Source organism: Sitophilus oryzae, unplaced genomic scaffold (genome assembly GCF_002938485.1).
Source record: "Sitophilus oryzae breed Bouriz unplaced genomic scaffold, Soryzae_2.0 scaffold_1177_pilon_pilon, whole genome shotgun sequence".
Taxonomy (NCBI): Eukaryota; Metazoa; Arthropoda; class Insecta; order Coleoptera; family Curculionidae; genus Sitophilus; species Sitophilus oryzae.
The window spans coordinates 2,118,399-2,142,948 of NW_022145812.1; the positions used below are offsets into that span (position 1 = coordinate 2,118,399).

Here is a 24,550-nt window from a genome sequence, read left to right on the forward strand (position 1 = left end):
ATTTATGTTGGAAACGCGTTTTCATTTAACTGGAGCTGCATACCATTGGTATAATTATAGAAGAGAATACTTAAATTCTTGGAGACAATTCAGATAGTTTATGATTTATTATGTATCATCATTATGGTAATTATGTATCATCATTATGTTAATTATGTATCATCATTATGTTAATTATGTATCATCGTTATGTTAATTGTGTATCATCATTATGGTAATTATGTATCATCATTATGTTAATTATGTATCATCATTATGCTAATTATGTATCATTATGGTAATTATGTATCATCATTATGTTAATTATGTATCATCATTATGCTAATTATGTATCATCATTATGGTAAATATGTATTAACATTATGTTAATTATGTATCATCATTATGCTAATTATGTATCATCGTTATGTTAATTATGTATCATCATTATGTTAATTATGTATTATGATCCTATTGCTAGCTTATTGTATTATTATGAATTTCTTATGTTCTTTATGTCATTGTTATGTTTCTTATGTCATTATTATGTTTATTATGTCATTATTATGTTTCTAATTTTACTATAAATCTATTGTTATTTTTTATCGATCGGGGCAATCGAGTGTCAGGTTGGCCGATCTGTTAGAGATATAACAATCGATCTCTATAACAGTAGATTGTTTGTTTACAGGTGATAATATTATATTGACGTTTTAGTAATAAAGTCGTCAGAAGTTTAAATATTTAAATTAAATTTATTTCAAAAGGAATTTTGTAAAAGAGATAACATAATCAAGAGGGCTGGTCATACCGTGTTAGAGAAATAAGGTAATTAAGGGCTTATTTTTTCGTATTTATTATAATTTTGCTAATAACTTTGGTTTGAAAAAAGATATCAAGATGCGGTTTTCGTTGACTTTTTAAGCTTTTATTACTCTTTGATATCAGCTAAAATTACATATACTATCGTATTAAATTTTTTTGAAAAAACGCGTAATGTTTGTTAAATTGTAAGACAGCGCCCGCTAGCGTTCAAAAGCTTATTTTTATTGTTTATGTGGTATAATTTAGAGTAAGAAACGCTCTTTTAAACGAGCTCTCACTTGTTGGATTCCGATCATCCAGTCCGGAGTTATTAACATTTAAATAAAAAGAAATCTAACCTTCCCCCACCACTTATTTTAGCAGATAGGAGAAAATGGTTCTAACAAAAAAGATCCTAAATTTACTGAAGATTATATGAAGCTCTTATTTATAGTACATCGTATCTAGGCAAAATTTGGCAAAATTTCTTACAAATACCATTTTGTTATTTTCCATAGCAGTTACGCCCTCTAGCGGCCGTTCTACAAACTTGAAAATAATTTTCAGCAATATCTCATAGTATTTTTAGTTAGCTGAGGTTAGTTAGATGATTGAGACCGATCATGTGCCTCATCTATCTCATCATCGTCCTAATCATTTGCTTATAATGCTAACATGGTTAGCAAAACGTGCGTCCAGTGTAAAAGTAAAAGTGTTTTGGTGTATTGTGGTGATTTAGTGTTTTATTTTTCTGTGTAACACCAAAGGTTCCAACCTCCAACTGCAATCTCTTTAGTTATAAATTTTTTTTTCCGCAAGCCCTACGACTAATACTTTCTGAGATTCAGCCGAGAACTATTCTTAGTGGGACACCGTGTACATTACTTTAGCTTTTGCTAAATTCATTTTGAGATCTATCACCCACTTTATTGCTGGCTGTATAAGACTCTTAATTAATTAGTACTATAGTACTAAAATTGTTTTATCAAAAAGTGCTAATAAGTCCTTCTTGCGTTTTTAATGAGTACGTCTTTTATTTTTAATGTGACACTATTAAAGAATACTGTTTTTAGTATTAGCAAATTTTATTATATATAAAAAAATATGTCAGTTTATACAAGAAGGGTATATTAGCAGCAAATATATAAAGCGATTACCAGTCGCTTTGTACGTCTCTCTTACCCCCTGTGTACCTAACAATATACTTCCAGATATTTAATCTCATTTTTCTTCGTTAGAAAATTAGACGTAGAAACCGCATTAACACCATTTCAAGAATATTATGGGCTTTTATGGTTTACCTTACTTTTCCATTAGGGTCTACATCCAGAACATTCTGTACGTACAGTATATAATGCAACAAAGGTTTTTACTTCCCATTCAAAGTGACTCGTTCCATACCTTTGACTATGGAAGGAGTATTTTAGTAACAGAGAGAGGTATTGTTACACAGATTTTGAACAATATGTATTATACGGCTATAATATAATAACTGTGTACAAATATTAAGTTTATAAATAAGATTATTCACGAGTAAACGATTTTTTAATTTATTTAATTAAAGTAATTTTTTATACTTAATAGACTGCATTGATATTTATAGTCGTATAAGCAGTTGCCAAATACATTCAAAATAATATACTCCATTAATACCCATCTTTTATAAAGTGTATTGAGAAATATCCATATTCTTGTAAATTAATCATAAGTTAAGAAAATATCCTTGTTTTTTTTGCAGCCATTTATGTTCTGATACCATGTAATTTGGAAAGGTTATGTTTTTTAATATTGCATTAGAAGTCCTTTTTTAGTCTTCTCAACGAATTTTGCAACCATCCATCACAGTAAATTTTTAAAACTAAAAGAAATAATAATGGTATTTATTGCAAATAAAGTGATTTGTTAGTATCAACTTTCCGAAATTGTCTAATTAGTCATACCATTTATGTTCCGATACCATCTAATTTGGAAAGGGCATTCTCTTTAATATTACATTAGAACTCCTTTTTTAATCTCTTCAACTAATTCTTGGTAGGCTTTGAATAAAAGTTCTTTTAAAGGGATAGTTTAAACATCAAAATATTATTATATCAACATTTTGATAGCTCGGCGTTTTTATCTTTTGATTCCTTTTATAAAAATTCCTTTCTTCAAAAGAGAAATAACGCTGATAAGACTATCAAAATGTTGATCTAAAAGATCGCGCACACTATACCTGCACGGACCGGCACGGACCAGACTAGTAAAATCTACCGGTGAAGGTGACCATGTTATTTAATAGAGTAGAGCCCACTAGACCAGTACCAGCACGTACCGCCACAAGTCACGACCGTCAAAATAGGTCGTGTCGGTCAGGGACAAATATGACCGGCAATATTTATACCTGGTCGTGCTGGTCCGACCTAATGTGCGCACCGGCGAACCAGCACACCTCCACAAACATGCAAATATTGAAGGGTTTGTCAGTATTTCGAGTACGCTAGCTGGCTCAAATCGCATGATGTAGGTTAGATTTTGTTTATTTTTGTTCGAACCTTTAAATCGTTTTAAATATGAATGAAGAAAAGCTTATTTTACTGGTACAAAAGTATCCAGAGCTGTGCGATACGAGCCAAGCATTTTATATATAGAGACCAAGAAAAAAAAGATGCAATATGGGAGTCGATAGCAAAAAAAAATAATCATATTTGATTTGTGACATTCGAAAATATTGGAAAAACTTTTCTTCAAATCTTTTTAATTCAGGAAACAAATGATGAAATTCGCCATATTGCTTTCTCTTTTGATTTATAGGGTGAACCCAAAATCTTTTTGTTTTCTTAGCTTCCTTCTCTTCCTCCTCTTCTTCACAAAACATGACTAAAATAATAATTTCTTCCTCTGAACTACTCATTTTCAATACTTCTATGTTGCACGCTCTAGTAGTTGAGCCTTGACAACTGTACTTTTTTCGAAACTCTCGTTTATGTTGCTGGTCTGTGGCGGTAAAGTGTGCGATGTCATGCAGGATGCAGGTTTGTGCTGTGCTGGTCCGTACTGGTCCGTGTAGGTATAGTGTGCGCGATCTTTAATAACACTTCGACGTTTATACTATTACGTCAAAAGCAACTTTTTTCCAAAGCCTACCATGGCTTCACTGAGGCGTCGTATTTATTATAATTTTGCTAATATCTTCGGTTTAATTTAAGTAAAGTAAAATTTAGTGAATATTATGAAGCTATCATTTATAGTACCTGTTATCTAGACAAAATTTTATAAAAACTCCTTTTTCTTATTTTTGATAGCAGTTGCGCCCTCTAGCGGCTGTTTTACAAACTTAAAAATAATTTCCAGCAATTTCTCATAGTTTCTTTAGTAATAAATATTTTTTTCTGCAGTTCCTACGGCTAATACTTTCCGAGATACAGCCGAAAGCTATTCTTAGTGGGACAACCTGTACAACGAATTAGTGGAAAGAAAAGACATTCTAATAAATATTATATATATATTAGAATGTCTTTTCTTTCCACTATATATATATATATATATATATATATATATATATATATATATATATATATATATATATATATATATATATATATATATATATATATATATATATATATATATATATATATATATATATATATATATATATATATATAATAAAATAATAAATAATATTTTCTTGCCTTTAGCTGTGTATTTTTTCTAATTTCGAAAAATCGAAAGTAGAGAAAAAAAAAAAAAATAAAAAGTAAAAAGAAAATTGTTTTGCTTGTCGTAAAGGGGGGAACCAAGCTCCACTCCCACAACCGGTTTCTGGGCCTACCCTTCATCAGGTGGGCTGTCCAGGGGCTGGTTCTCACCGATACGGCAAGCAAAACTTCTTCTATATCTACAGACGATGTCGTAAACTGTCGGTGAGATATTAGTGCATCTCCCGTCAAAAGATGGTAAAGAGCGTTTTTCGGCCCGCTCAAATATATGAAATGAACAAAATTCTTACAGCTTTAGTGTATATTAATAAATAATATTTTCTTGCCTTTAGCTGTGTAATTTTTCTAATTTCGAAAAATCGAAAGTAGAGAAGAAATTAAAAAAAAATAAAAAGTAAAAAGAAAATTGTCTTGCTTGTCGTAAAGGGAGGAACCAAGCTCCACTCCCACAACCGGTTTCTGGGCCTACCCTTCAACAGGTGGGCTGTCCAGGGGCTGGTTCTTCCGTAGTGACCGTGGAGACCGTAAAAGAATAGAGTGAATACGACAAAAGATCCAGGTAATACACGTCATTCACAGCCAAATCCCTCAAATGGCAATGGGCAGGGCACTTGGCAAGAAGAACGGAGAATTACAGCAGGTTACCCACGAGGAATTAAGAGACCGAGAGGAAGACCGGACTTAAGATGGGAAAGTAAGCAGGGATAACTTGAGCCCGCATAGCCGACAATAGACACCAATGGTCTCAACTACAAAGACAGTATGTGTGGGAGGCTATATCATAATTGGAAATGGTTGAAAGATCTGAAAATGATGATGATGATGAAGAGTCTCACATATTCCAATTGACTTCGAAGAACCTATACCATGCTCTGTCTATAGTGTAAATAACTTCTAGCGTGTCTTTTTGATGTGCACATCCGTTTTTGATAAGTTCACAGGACCTAGACATTTTTTCAAAAAAGATTTATGAGTATTTCGCAAATAAAACAAAATCTACAAAATAAAATAGTTGTTTTTTGTTAACACCGCTGCGTTGATCCAGCGGAGACCAATTTGTCAGCGGTATTTTCCTAATAAAATAAATTTGCAAAACGGGCAAAAATATGCTTTACGTTTCAGGAGGTATATCTCCGATTAACTAAAGTAAGAAAATACGAAATTACCAATTACCAGATTTGGTTTTTTTTATATTAAAAAATTAAAGAAAAGTTAAACGGCAGCCACATTTGGAAAACACCCGGTATAGAGAAAAGTTTTGACCCCTTGAAATAAATAAAAATAAACCATTTGTATTATACTTAGGTTGCGATTTTGGACCATATTAAATTTTATTAAGCTTCATTCAGAACTTCGCCAATTAGAAGAATAAATTAGTGATTTCAATTAGCGTAGAAGTTTGTTCCCCTAATTTGAATTTAAGCATTCAGAACATCAAAATTAGTGGTAGGAATTTTCAATTAGTGGAAAAAGTTAACAAACCTTTAACTTTTCCACTAATTATACTTCAAAATTTGCGAGGAATGTAATTTTCGCCTTTGGTTATAATTCGTCAAGATAAAATGTGGTTAGAAATCAAAAGTTTATTGTTTTATAAGCTAAATATTAAAAATAGGCTTTCTCTATGTATACAACTGATTACCGCAAGATGTTGCTAGAATATTCTATTAATTTTAATTGTAATTATAGACATTGTGAATGATCGTAAACTAGAAAGTATAAAGTGTATGAAACCCGAGATGAAACCACTAATTTATCCCACTAATTGCAAGGTTCTGAATGAAGCCTTATACATTTTAATTTGAAAATGGAACAGTTTTTTATATTATAATAGTTTTCCCGGATATGTGTATTCACTATTGAATCTTATTTTTTTAGGGTCAAGCTGTGATTTAGCCTTCAATAGTGACACAAGTAAAAATGGCACTATAATAAGTCCATTATATCCATCGCCATATCCGCCGAAGACAACCTGTCGCTACGAGTTTCAGGGACGAGGCAAAGAAAGAATACAGATAATATTCCACGATTTTAATTTATTTGCCTCACAAGATGATGCTCAGACGTAAGTAAGGTGACTTAGCTGACCTAATTATTTCATTATACCAACATAGTTTTTATAATATATTCAACACACCGCCGGTGGTTGAAAGTCACCGGCGGCATGATATTTCTATATCTAGAAATGCCGGTGGAAAATTTAATTAATTTGTCATTGATGGCGGTATGCACTTAATCTAGCAGAAAAAAAAAATCATTTTTGAAACAGACAAAATCGAGAAAAAACAAAGAAATTAAAACACGCTTACAGTGTCTTTTGATCACCATCATATACCAAAATATTTCGACTGCCGAATTGAGCTGATCAATTAGTCCTACAAACGCAAACAAAATTATCTGGAGTCCAAATTTCTGAACGTAAGGTTCACCGACCGCCAAATTATTACTGTGTTTTGAGTCTTTCTATTCTGACGAACTCATTTCGAAATGATAACATAGCCTTCATTTTTGCATTTTGATTACTTAGGTGATAAAAAGTCTAGTGTTAGTTTCTTACTTATTTTGCATCTAAATTTGTATTTTTGTATGCAATAAAATGTAGTTTTGATAACAGTACCTAACCGCAAAACATACATTGCGAAAACCAATATCATATAAAATTTGGTAAATTAAAAATAATTAGGATTATTAAAAAAATATACCGCCGGACGGCGGTATGCTTTTTTATTTAGCAAGTATTTATTATTTAAAAATTTCATCTAAAATTATCTATCATTTAAAAATACGGTTTTCACCCGTCGCATGTTGTAAGTACTTGTTAACGCCAACTGCCAAGCAGTAAATTGCGTGCGCAGGGCACATATTCTTTGGGTAATGAACGGCAAGTAGTAAGCAGCGAGCGATTTACTTGATCTTTGATCGCTTGACTTATGGTGGGTTCATACAGCCAAATAAAATAAAATAAGAATAAAATAAAATAAGAAATAAGGAATTCTTATTTGTGTGCGTTCATACAGTCAAATAAAATAAAATAAGAAATATATATTTGCTCATGCGCAGTACGATGAGGCTGGATAAAAGTTAACTTTTACGATTGTTTATAGTAATTTTACTATTTATAGTATATTTATTTATTCGTTGCCTACTATATTATACATTTTACTTATGTGAAATTATAAAATAAATTAAATCAAACTGAAAATATTTGTAGGTTAGAATTAAGCGTGCGCAAAGCCGTTTTCACATAAAATAAAACAAGAAGTTAAAAGATAAAGACTTCTTATTTTATTTGTTATTTTATTTGGCTGTATGAACGCATGTACGGTATCCCATATAACCAACTTTCTTATTTTATTTTATTTTATTCTTATTTTATTTTATTTGGCTGTATGAACCCACCATTAGTTTATTTCGAAGCATTGTCGATGTAGGTCATAAGATTTTGTCCCTCGGATACGCAACGGATAAATATACCGGGTGCGTCTCAAAAGTGGTTTATTTTTTCAGATGAAACAACGAGATTTGGTATGTTAGTATATGACATAAATTAGGATTGATTGAGATATTCAATTGTTTTCGGTCACTTCCGGTTTTACCGGAAATGACTACAACTTATGATTTTTAAATGGCACCATCGGTATTTTTTTACTTTATTTGGTAGAAAATGACACTCTGAATAGAATGACATATCGCATGTCAACTTTTGACATTTTCGCATATGGTTTATTTGAAATTGTAACATGCGGTTCATAACGACAATTTGACTCGAAGTACCAAATATGTGGTATCAAATTATTCGTAAAAAAAATCTTTTTCGAAATATGCTAATGAGCCACCCTCGTTTTTTTTTGAAAAAAATTAAATATGATCAAAAATACGGTCTCAACTCGATCAAAATTTGGGCATCTTTTAATCGGCCAGGACAAGACACTAAAAACATTAGACGATCAAATTTATTTTTCCAAGGCTCCTTGATTAAAAATTAGTGTTTTTAACATAGACATGGCACTCTAGATTGAGATTTAAAATACAATTTGTTTTTGAGCGAATATGTCAAAAGTTGACATATTATACGTCTGTTCGATTCTATCCCTTTCTCCCACCCTTTACCCGAAAAACCTTAGTGGGTACGTAGCCGTAGTCGAATACGCAGAGTGACAAGATCGGCCGAGTACAAAGTGTACACCTCCAAGCGCGCGCTATCCTAAGTGTTTTATAAGCAAAATAACAAGTACGAGTCCAGAACGGGAATAAAGGTGAGTGCCCACAGTCCTGATACATTAACTCACCCTAATGAACTGAGCCCCTTAATTCTCGCCCGTAACATTGGTCCTTCCGCCGCAGATCCCTTTCTGAACTACATACATATTTTACTTATACTCAATTAAATTGATTATCATAATTAATTTCTCAAAATTATCTAAATATCATTAATATTTTTGTAATATATTATTTTAAATATATTCAATAAAATAAATTCTCGAACAAAATCTATATTTATCTTCTCTTTAACGCAGTAAAAAAAGGTAGTACATTTTTTGTCACTGGTTCCACTGACCAGCAATTTGCGACCGGCCGATCGATTTTTAAATTGCCGTACCGGTGTTAAAAGCGATATCTAGCGCTGTTTCGCGATACTGGTCCGGATATTTCTTTTTTACGCTCAAATTTATCGATACGCATTTAGTCTCAACTCTAGTCTGTTCTCTCTCTTAATAATTTAATTTTTAATTAATAAATACACTCAATTAATACGAATACCTTAGTAAAAATAATAATTATTTTCTCATATCATATTTTATTGTAGAATATATCATTCTTACTCTCTCTCTCTCACACACACACGCACATACACTCTCCCAGTTAATTATTCTATTTCTCTCTTATTCTCTTAATTAATTACTCTCTCTCTCTCTCTCTCTCTCAGTTAATTATTATATTCTATAATATTTTGTTTTCTCACCTTATAAGGTGAAAATATAATAATTATTTTCTCATATAATATTCTATTGTAGAATATATCATTCTCTCTCTCTCTCTCAGTTAATTATTATATTCTATAATATTTTATTTTCTCACCTTATGGGGTGAAAATATAATAATTATTTTCTCATATAATATTCTATTTTAGAATATATCATTCTCTCTCTCTCTCTCTCTCAGTTAATTATTATATTCTATAATATTTTATTTTCTCACTTTATAGCATTCCATTTCTCTCTTACGCTCTAATTAATTATTATACTCATTTTCGCTATGTCTGCAGACGCTCGCAAATTAAAAACACTTATAGCTCAACGCTCTGTAGAACTTACTAGAATTAAAGAACTTAAAAAATCCGCTGATCAAGCTCTTGAAGATCCAAATTTTCACCCTAACTTTAGATGTAGAGCAAAACACTTAGAAGATATTTATAAAACTTTTAATAAGATTCATAATAATATAATTTTATTAGTCTCCGCACAGGATAATGGCGATATTGATCCTCATGTCAAAATTCAAACTGAATTTAATGATTATTATTTTCACATTGAAGCATTATTCACAATTTATTTCCGCAAACGAAATCGGAGCTGGATACTACACAATTACAAAACACTACTGCTCAATGTTCGGTAAAACTTCCTAAAATTGAGGTACCCCATTTTGATGGTGAATTTAAACATTGGCAAACATTTATCGATATGTTTGATTCTCTTATACACTGTAACTCGTCTCTTAGTGATATATCGAAATACAACTATCTAGTGAGTTTCTTACGAGGTCCTCCTTTAGCTTTGGTATCTAGTACTCCACTTGCCAATCAAAATTATAATATAGCATATCAAGCCTTAAAAAATAAGTACGATAAGAAACGTTTGATTGCAAAAGCTCACTGGCAGGCTCTAGAAAATATTAAGCCCATCTCTAACGAAAATAATCATGAAGCTCTAAGAAATATGATTGATATTTATACTCGTAATATTACAATTTTAAATAACTTGGGTTTTCCCACAGAGAGCTGGAGTTTTGTGCTATTTAATATGATTTATGATAGACTTCCAGAAATTTTGCAAACTAATTTTGAACTGGAATGTGGCTCTGTTTTATCACAAGATATGCTATACCTCAAATCATACGATACACTCATTGAATTTTTAGAAAAACAATGTTCAGCTAAAGATACAATCTCTCTAACTAAATCGTTTTCTCATTTTAATAAAAATAGTAATTATGACAAAACTAAAACGAAGTATTCACAAAAAAGTTATAAAAATAAACCTACCTCTTCCTTTGTTGTCAACACTCAGTTGAAACAAAATTTAACTTGTCAAGTTTGTAACAAGGATCATTTTATTTATAACTGTCCAGATTTTATTGCTTTTACTCCAAAACAGAGATATGATTTAATTAAATCCCGAAGTTGGTGCTCAAACTGTCTCGGCACTAGACATTCTTCTAAGAGTTGTAATTCTCGTTCCTCATGCCGAACTTGTGGCAAAAAACATCATTCGCTTTTACATTTCGAAGGTCAAATAACAACTCCTGTAAACGTTCCTCCATCCACTTCATCGCAAACTCTTCCAGTTCTGCAAGCAAGCAGCTCTATCTCAGAAGTTGTATCTACAAATTTATTTGCAAAACATAAGAATAAAGCTCTTCTTTCTACAGCATTAATCAATGTTCAAGATGCGTGGGGTAATTTTCATGTAATACGCGCTGTAATTGACAGTGGAAGTGAAAGTCACTTTATTTCAAAATCTTGTTTTAATAAATTAGGTTTATCTAAATTTTTCCTCCCCATCCAATTGTGTGGCATCGGGAAAAATATTTCCAAAGGTTCTCACGGTGTTAGATGCAACATTAAACCTATTGGAAAGTCTGATCCGATCTACTCCTTGGAGTTTATTATATTAAACGAAATTAGTGATAATTTACCGATTAATTCTCTTCCCGTTGAACAGTTCTCAAAGTTTTCTCAATTGCCCTTAGCTGATCCCAACTTTCACCTCTCTAAACCCGTAGATATACTTTTGGGTGCAGATATTTATGGTTTCTTGATAACAGGAAACAAACTCCTCTCAGATCCAGATCAACCCGTCGCTTTAGAAACTATATTTGGATGGATAATTACAGGAAGAGTTAAAACATCTAGTGTTTCACTCTCTGTAAACTCATACTTTCTTACCTCTTATGCTTCCTTGGATCAATCACTTCAAAGATTCTGGGAGTTAGAGGATGTTCCACAATCCTCGACGCTTTCTTCAGATGAAAAGCTTGCCGAAGAACACTTTTGTAAAACATTTTCACGCACTCTTTCTGGACATTATAAAGTATCTTTACCATTTAAAACTTTGGAACCGATCTTTGAAGGTTCTAGAGATGTCGCCCTTCGTAGATTTTTCTCCCTCGAAAAACGATTGCTTCGAAACCCTCAACTTTATTCTCAATATTCTAATTACATGCGCGAATATTTAGATTCTCAATATATGATTGCCGTGCAAAATCCTTCTCCCAACGCTTATTCTTATTATCTGCCTCATCATTGCGTAATCCGACCAGATAGTCTCACGACCAAACTTAGAGTTGTCTTTGATGCTTCCGCTCGAGATTACACAAATAAATCTTTGAATGACACTCTCTTAACTGGGCCAAAATTACAGTCAGATATTTTATCTATTTTACTTCGATTTAGATCTCATTTGATTGTATTTGCTAGCGATATTAAACAAATGTTTAGTCAAATTCTTGTTAATGAAAATCATACTGAATACCTCAAAATTTTATGGCGATTTAACGCTAATGAGCCCATTCAAGAATACAAACTTACTCGCGTTACTTTTGGTTTAAGCTGTAGCCCATTTTTAGCCATTCGAGTTATAAAACAAATTGCTTTAGAACATTTAGTAAAATATCCCGAAGCATCAAAGATTTTAGATATGGATACGTATGTCGATGATATTATATCTGGTTGCGATTCTCTTTCTCTTGCTATAAAAATTCAACGCGATCTCATTTCTATACTGAAACACAGCGGTTTTGAACTTAGAAAATGGACTTCGAATAGCTCAGATTTTCTTTCTCAGTTATCTCCAAATGAATGCAAAATAGACTCTCTCTCTTTAAATATGAATTCTCTTTCTTCCTCTAAAGTTCTAACTGGAATCCCTCTACAGATGAATTTTTCTTTGATTCACCAGCGTTGTCCTTGACAAACAAAATCTGTAACAAACGCAATATTCTTTCACAACTCGCAAGCATATTCGATCCATTCTGTGGCATGTGAGTTCCTCTCACTCTTCACCTAAAACTGATTATACAAGATTTGTGGAAGTTAGGTATACATTGGGATGATCTGCTCCCAATAACATTGCTACTTCTTGGTATCAACTCGTTCAAGAATTACCTTGCATTTTCTCTCTCAAAGTTACTCGATATTTTCTCACTCTCAAATATTTATCCCTGGAAGTACATGGTTTTTGTGATGCCAGTGAAAAAGGCTATTGTGCAGTAATTTATTTCAGGATAATTCTTCCAGATAACTCTGTAAAAACAAATTATGTCTGCGCTAAAGGCAAAGTAGCTCCACTCAAAAAAATCTCAATTCCAAGACTGGAACTCTGTGCAGCCTTACTTCTGACCAGGTTAATTGATTTCGTTAGAACTTCTCTTACTAATAAACTTATTAATGTTAGTACGATTATATGGTCCTACTCGATGGTTGTTTTACATTGGCTTAGAAGTGAACCATATAAGTGGAACACCTTTGTGAGCAATCGAGTTTCCCAAATTCAAGAGAAATTACCTCCTTCTTGTTGGCGTCATGTAGTCTCCAAAGACAACCCCGCTGATCCAGGTTCTCGTGGTCTTCAACCTAGCGAGTTACTCGACAATGCCTTATGGTGGGCGGGACCTCCATGGCTAAGCCAACCGGAATCTTTTGGCCGCAATCAATTTTTACTTTCCCTGAAATTGAAGAAGAACAACGAAAAGTTATATTGACATGTACTTCACAGCCCTCATTGTTTGATACTCTCTTTGAAAAGTTCTCTTCTTTCTCTAAAATTATAAATATTGTCACGTTTTGCAGACGCTTTCTCTATAATACTCGACATTCTAAATCTCGTAAAACCTCTCCTCTCTCGAAATTTGAAATAAATGAAACTCTAGAATGTATTATTAAATGTGTTCAATCACAATATTATGCTAGGGAAATTCTCTTAATAAATAATTGCAAATCTCTACCTAAATACTTAAGAAAATTGACCCCCTTTATCGACACCAATGGAATTCTTAGAGTTGGTGGTCGCTTGCGCAATGCTTCTCTAAATTTCTCTCAAAAACATCCCGCACTCTTACCCAATAATCATAAATTTACTACTCTACTCATAGAATATACTCATAAACTCTATTTGCATCCCGGTCCCCAAACTCTTCACTATATTCTCGCTCAACAATACTGGATTGTTTCTGCTAGAAAAACAATTCGTAGTGTTCTCTTTAAATGTCCTCAATGCTTTCGCGCTAATCCAGTAATGCCTCAGCCTCCTATTATGGGAGATATTCCTGCTGTAAGACTTTCTCAAGTAAAACCTTTCTCTGAAGTTGGATGCGACTATGGTGGTCCATTCTCTTTATTAAGATATCGTGCACGAGGTGCTAAGTCCTGTAAAGCCTATATTTGCTTATTTGTGTGCATGGCCACGAAAGCTTTGCACTTAGAACTGGTTTCCGACCTTTCCTCCGAGACTTTTCTGGGTGCAATGCGTCGATTCATTTCTCGTAGAGGTCGCTGCAATCATATTTATTCCGATTGTGGAACGAACTTTGTCGGAGCTTCTAGAGAACTGATTAATATGCTAAAATCCGCCGCTGAGCAAGAACAAATTTCCTGGCACTTCAATCCTCCAAGCGCGCCTCATTTTGGTGGCCTGTGGGAAGCAAGAATAAAGTCTGTAAAAACTCACATTAAAAGGGTCATTGGTGACCAATTGCTCACGTATGAGGAATTTTATACGCTACTGGTTCAAATAGAAGCAGTGCTTAATTCTCGTCCATTGTGTCCACAAAGCTCTGATCCTAATGATTTGTCAGTTCTTACTCCAGGACATTTTTTAACCCTAGAGCCGTTAAACGCCCCTCCGAAAGATGATCTTTCCGGGATAAAATTAAATCATCTCTCTCGCTGGCAGTTGATATCACGCTTGCACCAAAGCTTTTGGAGCCGATGGTCTAAAGAATACCTTCAAACACTTTTACAAAGAGCTAAATGGAATGACTCTACTATTCCAATAGAAATAAACTCGGTTGTTTTAATAAAGGATGATAATCTTATTCCGCTCAAATGGAGCATTGGAAGAGTCTTAGAGATTCACCCGGGCCATGATCGTGTTACACGCGTGGTTACTTTAAAAACAGCAAAAGGCATTCTTAAAAGACCAGTGACAAAGATATGCCCACTGCCGTACTGCAAATCTCATAATTAAATTTACTCTCTAAAAAAAAAAAAACATAATCGCAAAAAAAAAACATAATCGCAAAAAAAAAACATAATCTCATTATAAACATAATTAACATCTCTTATTTAATTACTTTTCTCTACTCTATAACAAATGTAAACTCTCTTAATATTTAATTAAATTACACTCATGCATTAACCCCAATAATGCATTTTTCTAAATTTCCTCTAAATTTAACTTCATAAATTTCACTCCTACTTTCTTTTAAACATAACGCATTTTTTCACTTTTTTTATTTTACATTACTATTCTCAAACGAAAATGGAAAATATTTCATTTTGGTGGGCGGTATGTTGGATTCTATCCCTTCCTCCCACCCTTTACCCGAAAAACCTTAGTGGGTACGTAGCCGTAGTCGAATACGCAGAGTGACAAGATCGGCCGAGTACAAAGTGTACACCTCCAAGCGCGCGCTATCCTCAAGTGTTTTATAAGCAAAATAACAAGTACGAGTCCAGAACGGGAATAAAAGTGAGTGCCCACAGTCCTGATACATTAACTCACCCTAATGAACTGAGCCCCATTAATTCTCGCCCGTAACAACGTCATTCCATTTAGAATGTCATTTTCTATCGAATAAAGTAAAAAAATACCGAGGGTGCCATTTAAAAATCAAAAATTTTAGTCATTTCCGGTGAAACAGGAAGTGACAGAAAACAATTAAATAGGTCAATCAATCCTAATTTATGTCATATATGTCTTCAGCATATATGACATCTTCAGCCGCCAGAGGGATATAAGTCCAACCCCTCTTCATCGGATTCACCAAGTGACACTTCAGTGACGTTGTCACAGGATTTCCCATTGCAGTATGCATAAATCATTGAACATTTTAATCCTGCTTTTCTGCATCCGCAGGCATTTGTGTCTTTACCACAGTTGTTGGTTTTGCATTTACAGGATAAAAATGCCACTAGGGATTTTGGAGCTGCATCTTTCAACGTTGTGACTATAGTAATGCCTGTTTTTGTTTTCTTCCAACCCCATTCTTCTTTGGTACAACCAGACCAATGCTGAACCTGGTGGTAAGTTCGCAATGAATGCTGTCCAGCACGACAATTAATTATTCATAAATTAATGAGCGAATTAATGATACGCCACTGTTTCATGACAAAATTGAAGAAACTAAACTAAAACTAGTTTTTGGTGAACACTAATCGACATTTGATTTCGACTATAGTATGTATATCATACTTTACGCAAAATTGTAAAATTTCCAGGGATTTTGTGCCTAAACGGTTGACTTTAGCGAAAATTTTCATATAACCTTTTTATACGAAATTTTATTCTCTTTAATTTTGCTCTCTTCAAATTTTTGCAAAAACGAATAGTTTTCGAGATATTTACAAAATACCGATTTTGGGCGCCATCTTGGCAAGATGGTGGCGTCGGTGGCAAGTCTGGAAATGTGCATTTTATGGATTTTAGTTAGGGACCCCAAAACCTATAAACCTGCAAAGTTTCAAAACTTTTTTTTTCCAAGCAGGTCCTTTTTTTGATCCCCAATGACTGAACTAATAATTTTATATATGGTACTTGCATTTTTTATAGTTTATCTGTTTTATGTAGCAATAATGTACCCAAAATTTTGCAGTAGGCACTGAACCCAAAACGAAGGTACATTATACATTACCAAAAGAAACTCACCGCACGTTCTTTTGTTTAAATATTGTATTTTTTTAACTTATGTAAGAAAAAAACTACGGTCGGACTAACCAAGCGTTGAGTAGTCGCCTGTGGAAATGACTGTCTTTACCAACGCCAGTCTTGTTTCGAATTCCGATATACACGATTGATTTGTTTAATCTAGTGCAATGAAAAAATTCGGAAAGTGCATCATAATACTGCAGTACCCAGTTATGTGGTCTCTAGTTATTTTAGTTATATTCTTTAGCCATAGGTTCGTATTTAAAAACACTATACATTATAAATCATGTACAGGGTGGGTCAAATTCGACGCTTTTAAATGGAACCACCCTTTTCTATAGCAGATAGACGAAAACTAATATCGGTGTCTGGAGCTCAATTTTCACCAAAAATATGATGGTGAAAACCGCACATCAATATCTGTTACCGTTTCGGAGTTTCGGAGTTTTTCAAAAATGTGCATTTTTAACAAATCGCTGTAACTTTTTTGCTATGGATCTTTCAAAACACAAAATACACTTAGATCAATTTTATCACATACTAAACCAATGAATACAGAACAACAAACAAAAAATGTAATATACCAAATATCCTGCGAATGCGATAAATTTTACATTGGTGAAACATCTAGACCCTTAAATGTTAGAATTAAAGAACATAAAGATTATTTAAGAAAGGGAGATTTTCACAAATCTAAGATTTGTCAACATTCATGGGACACGGGGCACAGAATAAATTTTAATAACGCCAAAATTATAATGAAAGAAGCGATAGCCTCTAAAAGAAAAATAAAAGAGGCTTTTTTAATTCAATCTAATAAAAATAAATGTATTACTCCTGCATCTGTAGATGTTAGTAATGTATGGCAATCGCTTCTTTGATTTTAAAAAACATTACATAAATAAACATAACATACGTGAAATTTAAAAATAATCATACAGAAAGTTTGGGCTTTGGGTGAGCCACTTTTGAGACGCACCCAGTATATACGGCGTCGTATAAATTTGCTACCTACAATGTATGTAGAAAATTCGCTCGGCTTTTTATCGAGTATGTCACATTTAAATCGGATTTCTATTTATTTCATTCTAGGATCGCTTGCGTTCGTCGTTTGGTACTCGTCACTTGCATCGCTCGTTCATAATCGAGCGATGTCGGTTATTTCAATAATCGAGTATTCGAGCGAATTTTCGCTCGAGTTCTCCCGTCACTAGTTATAGACAGGATCAGAAAGACACTAGTTAAGATAGATTTATTAATTGATATCAGAAAAAGGTTGTTGTGGTCAGTCGGAGTTTTTCAAATATGGCGAGTGTGAAGTTCTCCAAATCTCGAATGAAATTATACTATTTTTATCGTAATCGGAAAGAGTAAAATATTTTAAGTTAATGTCCCCTAAATCATCATAATCGGAAAGCATTCAAAAGATATCCTTCTAGCAACATCTATAGATTCGGTATTTGTAAATATTATAATATATGTATTTCTTTTAGATGCGGTCATCAAGATTCGCTTAATGTATTTGTTCATATAGGAGGATTAGTAGAGAAAATAGATTCATTTTGCGGATCAGTAATACCAAAGCCAGTTATGTCTAACGGGCCTAGGTTAAAACTGGAATTCCAGAGTTTTTATGCGTCAAGATACTCAAGAGGATTCAATGCAACATATATTTTTACGGAAGGTAAGTTTAATATTCATTGCTAAACAAATGTTCAGTAAAATTTTTCACTAATTCTGTTAAATTTGATAAACTCTAAAGCAACTTTCAAGCACTCAACAACTGTTGAAATATCCATTTAAGCGATATTGTAATACCTTATTAATTATTGATTAATTTCAATCATATACACTCAGATGCAAAAAAAACGCAACGGAGAAAATTTTGGTAAAATTTAAAGTGTTATATTTTTGTTGTTTTTAGCTCTATGTTCATGATTTTTAGCAAACTGTATATAATTATATCATCTCTAATTCGTAAACTCAGTATTTTATAACTTTAGTATTTGGCATATTATACAGGGTTAATCGAGGGGTTGTTTTTTTACCCTAACTTTAAAACACCCTGTGCAATAATTTTGTATGTAAATTTTCCTAAAATATAATTTTACGGTCAGAACCATGTCTCCTGAGCATTTTCTTTTTTGGATCATGGCAATACATGCCTTGGTTAATTTTTAAGAGCGAATTGAACTAATCACGATCAATTTGCAATTTTTTCAATGATTACCTTTTGATGTAATTTTTTAATATGATGAGATGATTTTGGTGACTATTGTCATAACGTCATATTGCGCTGCATTGGATACTCCATACTAAATAAAAAAAAAAGTTAAAAACTAACGATACAGTCCTGGTTGTAATAAACATTATTAGCAATAAAAGAACTAACGATATTAAAGAAAACATCTGTAATACTCAAGTATACAAACATAAAAAAAAATGTAAAAAATACCTTAATACTTTGTATTGCCTCCCCTGGCTGTTATGATTGCCTGTATACGTTTGTTCATACTGTCACTGAGGCTGCATAATATATCATATTGCGTTATGTTTCCCCATTCTTCTTTAAGGACCAAGCGAAGCTGATAACGGTTCGCGAACTCTAACCCTCCCGCCAAGCATTTCCCAAACGTCGAACATGATGGGCAATTCAAGGCAAGGTGCCTTGTCCTATTGAAAAAAAACATGATATTCAAAAAAAAACTTATTTATTGAAAAAAAAATGGAAACTGTTGATGGCAAGTTCATTTCGCTCTTAAAAATTAACCAAGGCATGTATTGACATGACCCAAAAAGCCAAATGCCCAGGAGACGTGGTTCTTACGCTAAAATTATATTATTAATTATATTCCATGAAAATTTACACACGAATATATTGTGTGTAAACTAGTTATGTGTGTCAAAGTTAGGGTAAGAAAACAACCCCTCGATTAACCCTGTTAATATGCCAAATACTAAAGTTTATAAAAAACTGAGTTTCCAAATTAAAGTTAATATAATTATGTACAGCTTGCTAAAAAATCATAAAACAGGGCTAAAAATAAGAAAAATATAACAGTTTAAATTTGACCAAAATTTTCTCCGTTGCGTTTTTTTGCATCTGAGTGTATTTTTCTTTATTTCTTTTATTAAATAATTAATATTATGTAGATTTACTTTTATGAAAATTTATTTAATTACTAATTATGTTATAAATCAAAAATTAGAATATTTATTTCTGAATTATAAGAAATTATAAATTAAGCGAAAAAATATTTTATTATAAAAAATCGTAGCAGAGAAAAGGACTAATTTATAATGATTATTGAAAAATAAATGAATGGTTTGAATAAAACAGTAACAATTACATATTATTTTTAGATTTTGGTATAAAAAGTGGAACACAATTACTTGACTACCCATGTGCCTTTGTATTAAATAGTAACGAGTCCAAAACTGGATACTTTCATAGTCCGAATTATCCAGGATTTTACCCCAGAGATACCGAGTGTCATTACTTCTTTCATGGAAATGCAAATGAAAAGGTCCATTTGCACTTTGCCTACTTTGATGTAGAAGGGGTTTTACCGTAAGTAAATTTTGTTTTAGTTACGTATGATGGATTTCTCATTGATGCATTAAAATGGAGCGAACAAAATTATAGTTTTAATAAAACACTATATCAAACAAATGTGAGTGATTATTTTTAATATTAATCTATTAACTGCATTCTAATTTTATGGGACCAAAAATTATGAACAAAGGGAGGAACAAAAAAACAAGGAGCAAACATTTTATTATTTCACTAATGCTTAAATCTATGCATCGTAATCTTTTAACGCAAATATCTTGAAAACCGCCTTTTCGAACAGCCTTTATACACATTGCACACACACTAAAAAATGGGAGTGTTAAGTTCCAAATAAAGGAGAAAACCGGTTTCACCGCTCTTTATTGACTCTATCGTACAATTTAAACTTTAAGATACTAATAACAATAATAATAATACCTGATACAATGACACTAGTGGGCACTAGATAAGTCTATTTCATCTTGTCTTCTTGGCGCTCTTGACCTTTCTTGTTTGCGTTGTCGCCAATATACAACATAAATATTTTTTTTCTTAATTTTAAACTAATGAAATGGATTTAACAATATTGTTGTCACAAAGTTTGAAAAATTTTCAGAGATAATGTAAAATTTTAATATATTTTAAGGCAGCTCACTTTTCTTTCGATCCCTTAAAGTTATATTATAGGCTGATTTCGGATAAGGCCAATATTGACTCAGCACAGGATTAGCAGCGCCTCAAGAGCATTCTGGAAATTAAAAGATAGGGTTTTCTACAATCATGACTTGTATACAAAAACGAAACTTGCAGTGTACTGAGCAATTATAATCCCCACCATGTTATATGGGAGTGAAATCTGGGTGCCGTACCGCCGACACATGAACGCATTAAACAAGTTGCAACAGAGACACCTTAGACAATTCTTAAAAATCCGATGGTTCCATCATGTCTCAAACGTATCGGTCCTTGAAAAAGCTAACTGCGAGTATTGAAGTCATGGTTACAAAATCCCGCTTAAGATGGGCTGGACATGCAGAATGAGTGGGAAGAAGCAGCTCACAATAGAACTCAATGGAGAAGAATTGTAAACTCAGTTAACAGCGATAACTAAAAAGTAAAGAGGCAACAATGATGAGATTTTTGAATGTCCGGAGTGCGGTAGGCAGATAACATCACGTATCGGGCTTTTTAGTCACAGAAAGACTCATGAAAGACAGCGCCTTGCGTGACCATCTTCTGATGCGTGTCGAATACTCGTCAGCGAGTAATGGCAGTATGTATTATTATGGGCTAATTAGTAATAAGCTGTTTGGATTTAGAGTATACACTAAAATTCGAAATAATGTTTAAATAAATAATGTTTAAAAACTGTAATCTGAACTAATAAAAACCGTAACGACTTTAAAAAATTTGGACTATATCGAAAGTGGATCAGACAAATTTATAAAATTCATGTATATTATACGATATATTTAATAATATAAACGCTGAATATTTATTGAAATATTACCCAAAAAAATAAATAAAAGTTGTTACAATGGAAATAGGAAATATGGTTTGCCATATTATTCATTCTACCCCTAAACAAATTAAAACCGCTATACCCCCTAAACTACAAACAACACGATTGGATGGAGGGATGTAAACGCATGAAATATGACCACTCATTTTCAGTTGTACTTGCGGGCTGCATATACTTAACATTCAAGTGGCAATAAAGAAAGATTTTAGTGCATATATTTGTATTTTTGATTCTATATTTAAACACAATTTTTAGAAACCCACCCTATTGGGGTAAAATTGGGGGTGATAATTTGTATAAAAAATTGAAAAGCTCTATTCTATAAGTATGCAATTTTATGCAAATGTTTCTGAAATGAAGCAACTGATCATTATGTAGTAATTTTTGAAAATTCATCCACAAAGCGGCAGAAATTAAAAGTGAAAGTTTTTAGAAAAAGAAAGTTAAAATTGGTTCTAGGTGTATGAAATTTGGAAAAGATTTCTTACATGATGTAAGGAAGTAAAGTAGTAAAGAAATAAGTACAAAGTACATAGTAAGAAGCGATTTTTGAAATTCAGCCACTCTGGTGGTGATATTAGAAGTGCTTCCATAAGAAATTCTTACTATCTGGTTTAGAAGTCTAAAGTTTATACAGGGTCCGGCAATAGTGCGTCGGGCATCTGTAGCTCCTAGAATCAAAAACTTGAGAATTTTGTTTCAGTGGAAACCTAAAGTATGTACCAGGATGTATTTCAGGAAAATATGTTAACTTCTATAGGGTGGCACAAAAAAGTGTGAGTGGACCTGGATATTTTTTTTTAAATGGAACACCCTGTATATTATTGCATTTTTGGCTTCCATTCAGATCACTTTACATAACCCTAAGATATGAATGAATATATTTCGATAGTTTCAGAGATATTAAATAATAAATCAAAAATATATATTTTTCAGCCCTTCTTAAAAAAATTATTAAAAATACAGAAACTGTTCCGAAATCAAAAGTATATTAGGTATTTACTTTAGCTGGTCTGTTCTTACTTTGCTATAAATATGGTAATCGTAAATCATACAGAATGTTCAATATTCTACGCCAAACTTTCTAAAATATAAAATATTTTTTCTTTGTTTTTTTTTTTAATGAAACACCTTGTATATTATTTTTTTATTGGATCGAGAGTTAAAAAATGAACATTTTTTGTATTTAGAGTATTTCAAAATTTTTAACGGTTTCGCAGATACACGCAGTATTATTTCATATGGCGCTTTCAATGGTAAAATACGAGAGAAAAATAATTGGGTGGCTTTGATAAAAATTTACTGTGCAAAATGCCATATGAAATATAAAACCGCAAATATCTGCGAAACCGTTACAAATTTTGAAATACTCTAAATACAAAAAATGTTCATTTTTTAATTCTCCGCCTATTCAAAAAATAATATACAGGGTGTTCCATTTAAAAAAACGAAGAAAAATTATTTTATATTTTAGAAAGTTTGGCGTAGAATTTTGAACATCCTGTATGATTTACGATTTTCATATTTATAGCAAAGTAAGTACAGACCATCTAAAGTAAATACCTAAAATAGTTTTGATTTCAGAACAGTTCTTGTATTTTTAATAATTTTTTTAAGAAGGGTTGAAAAATATATATTTTTTATTTATTTTTTAATATCTCTGAAACTATCGAAATTTATTTATTCATATCTTAGGGTTATGTAAAGTGATCTGAAAGAAAGCCAAAAGTGCAATAATATACAGGGTGTTCTATTTAAAAAAAATCATCCATGTCCACTCACACTTTTTTGAGCCACCCTATAGAAGTTAAAATATTTTCCTGAAATACATCATGGTACATACTTTAAGTTTGCACTTAAACAAAATTCTCAAGTTTTTTATTCTAGGAGCTACAGATGCCCGACGCACTATTGCCGGACCCTGTATACAATTTAATACATTATAAATAATAATTTTACGGGGTAAAATGGAAAAAAAAATAAAAAAATATATAAAAATGCATTACATCTGAGGCTGAAAATTTCGACCTGAATAAAAAAATGGCATGAAATAAAAACCAATATAATGAAACACATCAAATGAATTGATTTAACTGAATTAACTATAAATATCTTAAAATCTACCAAAGCACCGCTACAGATTGCAAGACATTTTAGTGGGAACAAAAAATGGTAGGAGTGGTGCAAGTGCTATAGTCAAAAATTGAGAAAAGGAACATGCTTGAATGAACTGCTCAAACAGCAAAGACACTTGGCTAGGTTATGATTTTCTAGATAATAAATTCTTTATACAGGGTGCTACAAATTCGAGGTACGAGCATTGGTATCTCGGTAACCGTAATAGATACGAATGGTTAAATTGGGGCAAAGTTGCCCCCGTATTGGGATGTTCACCAAGATGCAACCAAAAAAGTTTTAAAAATTTCAAGGATTGCTGAGTTTTTTGGAAAAAACTGATTTTCTTGAAAATCAATTTTATATTTTCCTGTCGTTACTTTTTCAAAAATCAAAAAACTAATTGCACATTCTCATAGCCACTTTATTAGGGCTATCTGTTAGTATTTTTGTATTTTTAGATTTTCAAATTAGCTGATAATTTGTGACATAGAGAGGCCAACTTTAATTTTTTAAATACGGACCTGCATTTTTTATTTCAGGTTTTGAAAGAACTCGGTCTCCTGAATACAATGATATGCCATACTTTATACTTTTTTTTTGTTTTCGATACTTTAACAGCAACAAAACTATTTAATTATTATTTAAAATAATTTCCGATAAGTCCGATTCTGCTTTCTTAAATTATTTAATCTGATTATATTCATGGCAACAATATTGATCAGCGCTA

General features: G+C 32.3%; 1 protein-coding gene across 1 annotated transcript in view; it reads left to right on the forward strand.

Moving 5' to 3' along the window:
- LOC115889785 (suppressor of lurcher protein 1) overlaps nt 1-24,550 on the forward strand; it is a 246,276-nt gene that overhangs the window by 217,536 nt on the left and 4,190 nt on the right. The window contains 3 exon segments of the mRNA XM_030909869.1: nt 6,363-6,549; nt 18,124-18,314; nt 19,994-20,201. Of these exon segments, the coding sequence (XP_030765729.1) occupies nt 6,363-6,549; nt 18,124-18,314; nt 19,994-20,201 (586 nt within the window).